The sequence below is a fragment of the Platalea leucorodia genome (genome assembly GCF_965183815.1).
Source record: "Platalea leucorodia genome assembly, chromosome: 2".
NCBI lineage: Eukaryota > Metazoa > Chordata > Aves > Pelecaniformes > Threskiornithidae > Platalea > Platalea leucorodia.
The window spans coordinates 12,818,087-12,827,292 of record NC_138824.1 but is presented as its reverse complement, the minus strand read 5'-3'; the positions used below and the strand labels follow the sequence as shown (position 1 = coordinate 12,827,292).

The following is a 9,206-nucleotide window of genomic DNA, read 5'->3' as shown; positions in this document are numbered from 1 at the left end:
ATCGTGTAAAAAGGTCACAAGTTAATGTGGACAGAAGGAAAAAAGTAATTAATTATTCAGGATCTGTTATGTTAATGTTTTATCGTCTCTGTGTTTATGAGAATGCCTATGGCACGAATCGCAAGTGATGTCACGATGATGTTAAAAACCGTTTCCTTTTAAGAAAACTGACAACCAGGCAAACCAAAAACTACAGCGGTATGCAGGGGCTGGTAACGTTGGCCAGGGTCTTCTGGACAAAACTTGCAAAGCTGAGGGAGGGATTTAGGGTATTTCCTTCCCTGAAACACCAGGGGCAGCATTCGCTGCCTGTCGGGCGGCCGGGGCGGCGCAGCGCAGCCCCGCCACCGGCCGCCTCTCGCCCCGCGGGGGATCGGTTCAACCGCAAAACGCAGGAGATGCTCCTTGGCAAGGAGCGACTCTTAAACGCCTGAAGTGAAAACTGAAAAATCTTTGGTTTGAAAGATCATTCTCCGAGCCCTACAAAATCTTGTAGGAGAGGGAGAACAGCTACCCTGGTACCTGCTGGAGCAGCACCACCGGTTTCATACTCCCAGAGCAACTTTGAACGCCCCAGCCGTGACCGCGTTGAGAACACCCGTGCTTGCTCCCCGTGAGGTTCGTGTGCTACTGTCACACGTGCGCTCTGTGACCGACCTCTCAAACCCAGCAGTGGCACCCGAGCTATGACAAACAAATAAAAGCCCGAGCGAGGCCTGAACCGAAGGTAACATTGTCTATTATTTTACAAACATTAAAATTTCATATTTTTTTCCAACTGTGCCAGCCCATTGTTCTCAACAGATGCATGCTACCGTTATGTATCAAATAATAACCCACTCTTCCTCAGTTGCTCAAGGTTAAACAAAAAAAATCCCTTTTTCCTGTTAGCAATAATGCCTTCCTGTGAGCGCAGCACATCCACAAACCTGGCTTGCCCAGCCCTTGTCCCTCCGCGAAGAACCAAAGTCTTTGCTGGGGCAAACGTGGGTCTGAATGTGCCGGAGGCTCTGGCTGGTGCTCACGCAGCCGGATCCTGGAAACCCATGTGGATGTTTGTTGCAACATGAAGGAGATGGGGGTCATGGAAGCAGGGGCTTTCGTATTCCCCATATGTCCAATGCTGCATATCTTTTATGTATTTTGGGGGAATTTCCAGGAATGTGTTGTTTTGTCATTGGCATTCAACGCATTTGCATGCATGACCTTGGAAGGGGATAAAACCACCTCGGAGGGTTATCATTAGTTCCTCCTCATCCTCAGCTTAATGCTCCTGGTACATTGTGGTGAAATTAGTGTATTCTTCTGACTGGACCCACTGCAGAACTGAATGAGATGACGCACCCTTGTATTAGGGGCTGCAGAGTCCCAAAAGACCTTAAAGGTTTTCCAGCAGGGATGTGTATCCGCACGCTTGCGGGCCATATTTCTTCCCAAAGAGCTATTTGGGAATTCAGATAATACAGCCACAGTGGCACAGCAGCGTATTGCTTTAGTAAAGCTGATCAGCTCCCAGCTATTTCTGCATCCTCCTCCTTCACAGCTCACCTACAGCAACCCGCAGAACCTGACGGCTGTCGCTTGCAGCAAGGCCAGCACCGGGGGCCAGACCTCGCAGTCGGCCACCCCTGCTCCAAACGGAGGAGTCGGGCGGGAGAAGCACCGAGACTGTGGCTTTCCCGGGGAGGACCCCAAGCGCAGGCGCTACGTGCCTTGCCCCGGACACCCAAGAAGCTCGAGTCAGAGCCCGGAGCTCCCACATCCCAAGCCTGACCTCGTGTCCTGCGCGCCTCCCGTGCATGAGAGCGCCCTAGAAGGCATTGCTTGTTTTTCTACCGTCTGTTCCAGAGAAATCCAGCTGGTAGAGGAGCGCAGCGCCGTGATTTATTTGAGAACTCCCTCGTACTCGCCTGAAGGTCTCGCCGCCGGGGGAGGAGGGAGAGCGGGAGGCTGCGCTCCTCGGCGGCTGCTCAGGCGGCGCCCGCCCGCCCCGGCCCGGCACCCAGGTACAGGGCGAGGAGGGGAAAGGGGATTTCCTTGGCTTCCTCCCATGCAAATACCTCCCGCGGAGCGGCGGCGGCGGCCCGGCTCCCCTCGGCGGCCGCTGGGAGGCTCCGCGCCTCGCCCCGGCCTCCCCGCCGCCGCGGCCCCGGCCGCGCCGTGACACCCGCCCCCCGCCTCCCGCCCCCGCGGCGCCCCGCGCCCCCGCTCCGCGCCGCGCCGCTCCGCTCCGCGCCGCGCTGCGCCGCGCCGAGGGGCAACGGGCTCGGGCAGCCGGCGGCGGCGGAGGCAGCGGCGATAGCCCGGCGGCAAGCACCCGCCCGCCCCGGCGGGCCGGGGATGGAAGGTACAAAAACACAAAGGAAAAGTGGCCGGACTGTTCTGGGTGCAAAATGCTGGAAGTTTGTAAGTGCAACTCTCCGTTTGTAATTACTGTCTGAAGAGGGGCTGGCTTTTTGGTTTTTTTTCCTTTTTTTTTTTTTTTTTTTTTCCCGTGCTTTTCTTGAAACTGTACTTGAAACTATTCAATATCTGGGAGTATAAGGGAAAGTATGCGAGAGGAGTTCTTTGCCTGGGTTCGTAGCTTGCTGCTTTATTACTAAGGGGGGAAATAAGCACTGAAAGCAATACGGATTTTATCCAGAGGCTGGATTAACTGAAGGCGAAGCGTGGTCTGGAAGTCCACGGACTGACATTGTTCCGGACCGGGGGATCCGGCTCTCTTATTTTTAGAGGAACTACAATTTAGCGGCAGACAGTTGGAGACAGTAACAAACCGAAGAGCGGCCAGCAAAGAGCGGGCGAGAGAAACGAGAAAGCACAAAGACTAAACTAACCCGAGCCGCCTCCTCCTCCTTCCCCGGCTCTTTATTTGCACATTTACTAAGGACTTTTTTTTTTTTTTTTAAAAAAAAAGGAGAAAAATCCCAACAAACCCCACTCCACCAAATCTACGAGATTTTTGGTCCGCCGGGGGGTTTCTCCGTGCCGCCGCGCACGGCGATGCCTTCCCTTGCATAAATTTCCACTTCAAGGGATAACGTCCCCGCTCCCCCGAAATAAAATAAAATCAATAAACCTGCCAAGTCTCACTCATTCCCGAGGGAGATCTCCTTCGTCCAGGGATTCATTTTGGAGGCAGCGGATCGCTTTTTTTTTTTTTTTTTTTTCCGCCCTCCTCCCCCGGCGGAGCCCCCCCTCCCGTCCCCCCCCGCCCCGGGCGCCCTTCCCGCCCCGCGGAGCCCCTCGGCGGGGGCTGCCCGGCCCCGACCCCCGCCCCTCCCGCCCGGCCGATGCTGGCACGACACTAGCGGCCGCCGGACGCCCCGTCCCACCCCCGATCTGTCAACCCCCCGCCGGGCCGTCACCGCCCGGGGGCCGGGTGGGGGTGGGCCGGGGGCGCGGGGCTGACCGCCCTCCGCCCCGCCGCCAGCCCCCGGGCTCGGGCTCCCGCCGCTGCCCCCGCCTCCCCCCCCCCCGCCCCCTCCATGCGGCAGTGAGGACCGACCCATCCGGAGGGCCAGGACCGGCAGCCAGCGATGGGCGACACGGCTCCCCCCCAGGCCGCGGGGCTGGGGGCCGGGCTGCTGGGGGGGGGCCCGGCGGCGCCCCGGGTGCACAGCGCCATCGTCGAACGGCTGCGGGCCCGCATCGCCGTCTGCCGCCAGCACCACCTCAGCTGCGAGGGGCGCTACGAGCGGGGCCGCGCCGAGAGCTCCGACCGCGAACGGGAGAGCACCTTGCAGCTCCTCCACCTCGTGCAGCAGGGGCAGGGCGCCCGCAAGGCCGGCAAGCACCCCAAGGCGGCGGCCGCCCCCGGCGGCTCGGCCACCCCCCCCGCGGCCGCCGCCGCCGCCGCCGCCGCCGCGCCCCCGGACTACCACCAGCACCTCCTCAGCAACGGCGGCATCAACGGGGAGCAGCCGGCGGGGGAGCAGCGCGCCTCGGCCCTCCTGGCGGTGAGTCACAGCGCCCCCTGCCGGCGGGGAGGGGCCGCCACGCGCGGCCCTGCGGAGCAGCCCCTGTCCCCCTCAGGGCACGGCCCTGGCCCCGGCCCCGGCAGCCGTCCCTCAAGGTGGGCTCCCGTCCCCACCCGAGGGCCGGCCCTGGGGCGGGGGGGGGTGTCCGTGGCCGCCCGGCTCGACCCGCCGCGCCTCGTACCCCCCGCGGTGGTCCCTACCAGGTGCTGGGCCCCGCGGTGGCACCCAGGGTGTGAGGAGCGGCGGGCAGGTCTGCCGGGCCCGGAGCGGGGCAGCTGAGGGACGCGTCCTCCCTCCGAGGGATTTTGGGAGTACTTGGGGTTTTTTTAAACCAGGTTGTGGTCCTAAAAATGGGTGGCGTGCCTCCGCCATCGCCCCGCCAAGGCGGTGACAGCAGGCATCATCCCTGAGGAGGGGCGAAGGCGGCAAACGCTGCCAGCGCATCCCCGAGCAGGGGTGAAAAGTAGCGCTAAACTATCGCCCATGTTCAAAATTGCCCCCCTAACCCCGTTTGATCCCGTTGGTCAGGGCTTCGGGCAGCTCCTTTCACTCGGGGCAGCCGTTTGCTGCCGCGTCCCTCGCCCTCGGCCGGTGCTGGAGCACGCGGCAGAGGGGCAGTGCCGTGGCACGCCAGCCCGCGCGTGCGGCTTCGCGCCTCACCCCAGCGACCGGCAGGCGCCGGCAGGAGCAGCGCTGCTCCGGAGCGTGCAGCGACGTCCATCCCAGCGACGGCGTCTCACGCCCGGTGCCGCAAGCACCGGCCCCACCAGAAAGGGTCGGTTTGTTATTATCACCGAGCGTGTTTCACGGAGCAGAGTTACAAGAGTTTTCCAGGCACTGCCACTTTGTAAGTGATATGCTGACCTTTTTCAACTGGAAATTGCTCTGAACATGTCAAGGAGGCGAAGCCTGGTCTCCTGTTACTTTATTACGAGCAGTCCATGTACCACGCTTTTGAAGGCGTACGCTGCGCTGTGCTGCCTTGCTGCCTTCCAACTCTTAATTCTCGGCACACATGCGAAATATTAAGAGGAGCGACGGCGTCCTGATAGGCCGGTGGCTGCTATTCGAACGGCTGAAAATAGATCGCTCCCTCCGCTCCAGACATCAAACCTATCTTTCTTCGTGCCTGATGTATGCTAAAACGGGACCTTTGTGGTTGTTTCTCCCTTCTTACCCGGGAGTTCGCTGCCGTGCGTCGATCGACATTTGGGGCTGCGTTACTCAGCATCATTCGTGAGGGTGATGATGTAAGCGTTAATGTGATAACATTGTGTCCGAGGGGAGTTCAGGCGCTTCGACCTGACGCAGTGTTGAGATTAAATCTCCCCACGTTCCTCGTCACAATCAAGAAAGCCATTATCTTATTTTTCCAGTGTGTATTAATGAAATGCTTTGCACTTGTCTTATGGGAAAAAAAAAAGGCTTTTGCCTAATAACGTACATCCCAGAAAAATCCACTTTCTGAAATCAGGGAACAGGCCTGTGTGGGTTTTTTTTTGTTTTCAGTTTTTTTTACTAGTTGTTACTATTATTATGAAATAGCTGGAGGCAGCTGTTTGAACGTGCTAAATGAAACAACTCCAAAGAAAATATTGAAAGATTTTCATCTTTTAAATGCAGAGAGGTTGTCCTTGTTTCTGAAATACCGCTAACGATTGTTAACCTGCTCTTTGCTGGAGAATGCTGTGCACGGCCCTCGCTCCGCGTCGCATGTTGCATCACCTCCCAGATAACTCCACACATACGTGCCTTTGACAAGGGAAAGGTCTGACAAAGACCCCCTCGTTTTTGCACGCTAGCGTTCGGTAATCCTGCTGACAAGGTACGTGACTTCACTGAGCATGACGTTTGGGGCCCTGAACCATGTTTTGACACTGAAGAAATGCTGGCTCATGAAGCAGTATTGTTGTAATGGTATCACTGCACATCACTGATCCTCCCACTCTGTGCTTGACACAGACATTCCTCATTTGCTGCTCTGGTAGGACTGCCTAATTAAGGAACAGAGAAAGGCATCGGTTCAAAGTCACGTCTCTGTGTCATGGAGGCACATGTTTCCGTTAGCAAGAGCTCCTTAGAACATTGTTGCAAATATTAAAAAGGAAAAGCAGACCACCCAGTGTCTGAGTGGGATGAATTCAAGTGGCTGAGGGTCATATACCAGGTAGCACAGCATTGTGCTCCTGTTCTTGAAGATTCAGAGGGCAGGGATGGGCCAGGAAATAATGGGGTCTTGCTTTTGCTCCAGCCGTAGCTGGAGGAGGAATTTGCTCTACCAGTTATTCCAAGGGTACTTGAAGAGGAAGGACAAGGCAGACTAAGCCTGTTGCCCTGTGTGTTATAAATGGATGGGGAAGAGAACCATCTCTAAGCAGAATTCGTCCTCTGTGGGGTGTTTCCCAAGAGGAAATCCAGTGGAAGCCTTATATGCACTATTCCTCTAATTCCAGACATTTTGCTTACAGCAGACAGCAGATCTGAGGTGCTCAGGGTCCTGGAACAAGGTGCAGCTCTGAGCTTCAGCTGTGGCAGGCACAGCTCTGGCACAGGGAAGCACGAGACAGGAGCATTTGTGCGAGTCTCACACTGACATGTGAGATTGGACACATCTCTGACTCCACGGGGGGATTGTAAAGCTCCACCTGCCTTGCTGTAGGCCCACCAGTCAAAAAAAACCTCCACACAGATAAGCGCAAAGGCAGTCATAACTCTGTTTGGGGAGTTCTGGCTATTGGGACGCGCTGTCTGCAAAACCAAGATTGTCCTCACGCTTCCTTTCCTGAAAATAGCTGGGTTGTTTTCTTTGCTTTGCAAGTCCCACTGCTCTTGTTACGAGTGTGCCGGCCATGTTTAGTGGCACTGGATGGGTCGTTTACACAGTTGGACTCAAGAGTAAATATTTGACACGCGATAACGTTTGAAACAACGTTCACTTGAACATATCAAAGAGCTTGAAGTGATTATCTGACATTGTTGATACTATTATTTGATAATTATCTTTTCCCAGTGGACAGTTTAAAACCAGCAGAAGAGAGAGAGTTTTTAGTGAGGTTTGGTTTGGGCTCAGTTTGGCAGCGTTACTTTGACTTTTGAGAAAGCGTCTTTGGCAGCAGCATTTTCTAATTGGAGAGTGCAGACCTGATTTTTTGGCTGGACCAATGGATGTGGGTGCATGTGAAGGAGAAATTTATTCTTCGGGACACGGCTAGGAAAGCTTTTGCACTTTCTGCATCCCTGCATTTCCCCAGAGCTGACATTTGTTTATTTATATGGTGGTGTTACTTTTCATGGTGCAGAGTGGAACAGATAAAATATTCTGTCTTTCTTTTATACATACATCTATATGTATGTATATGCCCTCCAGCACTTAGCTGTTTATATTATTTATGATATATATAAACAGTTAGCTCTGGAGGGCGTTCCTCAGTGGCTTAAGCATTGAACTGGTGATACCAAAGTTCTTGCACTGCGGTTTCAAATCTCCGGTGGCCGATTCATTCTTTTGTTCTTCTGCCTTAGGCTGAGCACTGTTCATTTTGCTCTGTGCGAGCCAGTAACTCTGTTTCACGGGCATTATTGTATTATTCTGGTCAGGTTCTTTCACTGCAGCCATCACACTGGTGGCAACATCTTCTCTGAGTGTGTTAAGCGACGTTAGTCATTAGTCACAGGTGACTTGTTCTACTTTCACTCATCTTGAAGTTGTGCTGAATTTATCATTATAAGGATTAATTAAAAATATTAACTAAATATATTAATATTTTCTGTACTCAAAAGAGCGACTGTGAAAGTGGCCAGCTCCCCAGATGTAGCAGGTGAAAAAGAAAAGGGAAAGCAGTCCTATGAAGATGATGTAGCCAAGGAAGAGGAGAATGGGTTAATTTCTCCTACTCCCCTAAATTCTCATCAACCTCGGTATGAATCTGGAAGAGTCAATGGGTTTGTCCCAGCTCCCTGAGGACCTCAGTGGAAGAGAGGGTTGCCTGACTGGTGCCAAGAGCCAAGTTTGGCTTGTAGAACCTCAATTTATGCCGTTATTTTACGTGGAGATCCTTTACGTGATCATGGAAGCCCTGACTTTGTCTCCTAATAACTTTTTTTAATGATCCACACTGTGCTTGCTGAGGTTTGGCTTCCCCTGTGCTAGCATTAAAGATCGTCAAGTATTTTAAAAGCAAGGATTGTGCTCTGGTGTCTTTGCTCCAAGTGTACCCTTCCTCATCTCCCAAGCTCCTTGCTTTGCTAGTTGCCTGCCAGGGTACCCTGCTGAAATAGCTGCGTTTTTTAGTTCTGGACGTACATAACTTTTGGAAGCGCTCTGAAGCAAGCAGGATAAGGTGACCAGCTATGGAGCGATGTGATGTTACAGTGTGGTGAGCACACGTGGATTAAAGCACAAACCATTCTGCAAAGCTGGAGTGGGATCTTTTGACTAACAAAGTTTGGTGCCAAAGCAATGAAATGTTCTGTTTGTGAGCTGAGGGACCGCTGTCTGCTCCTTGTGCTTCCGCGGGAGTGAAGCTGGGTTCTGATAAAGACAATTTATGTAGCTGAGTCAGGTAAAATGGGTAAGTCACATTGCCTTTGCGGGTAGAAAACTTTGATCTGCTGTCATGGGCCCTCTGGCCTGCTGGGAGCCATTTGGTTGGGATGGACGTGGGCGCCATTTAAAATCTTTGTTCCCCTCGGCTGTGAGAATGTTTTCTGAACCAAAATCAAGACGACCCCCTGGAAGCTGCATAAAAGCTATATTTAATGAAAAGTTCAGCAGGTGAATTTGTTAAATGTATGCTCGTGTAGGAGCCTTTTCAGTCCTAGCTCTCCAATCAAATCACTTGCCTCCTTTGAAGCTTTTTAAGCTTTGAATACATTTAATGAAAGTCTCCTCTGTTCTGAAACTGTTTAACAGACTGTTTCCACCACCAAAGTTTCTGTAGGTAGCGAGCAGAGGAACAGTTTGTCTGCCTGGACTTGACACGCCCTCCGAGGCCAAGCCATGGGCTTCTTAACTTCCCTGACTATTACGGCACACCCTCCGATAGAGCTCTCACATCCCCTGCGGTACTCAAATTGAGTCCCTTGTGTGTAGCACCACAACAAAGGAGAGTGATACACAGCTTCTGTTTCTTCTGCGCTGAGACGTGTGACTCCAGCAAAATTGTTAGCTGCTCTGTGGGGAAATCTGAACCTTAGAAAGGTACGTCTGAGTCAGAGAAGCTGCTT

At 53.8% G+C, this 9,206-nt stretch overlaps 1 protein-coding gene across 1 annotated transcript in view; it reads left to right on the top strand.

The window, feature by feature from the left end:
* Nucleotides 1-3,529: 3,529 nt before the first annotated feature.
* The window catches only part of MAML2 (mastermind like transcriptional coactivator 2), a gene marked incomplete at its 3' end in the record, with an annotated part of 213,885 nt that continues 208,208 nt past the window's right edge, over nucleotides 3,530-9,206 (top strand). The window contains exon 1 of the mRNA XM_082305040.1: nucleotides 3,530-3,959. Coding sequence (XP_082161166.1) covers nucleotides 3,540-3,959 — 420 coding nt within the window. The 5' untranslated portion in view covers nucleotides 3,530-3,539. The remainder of the gene's footprint in view (nucleotides 3,960-9,206) is intronic.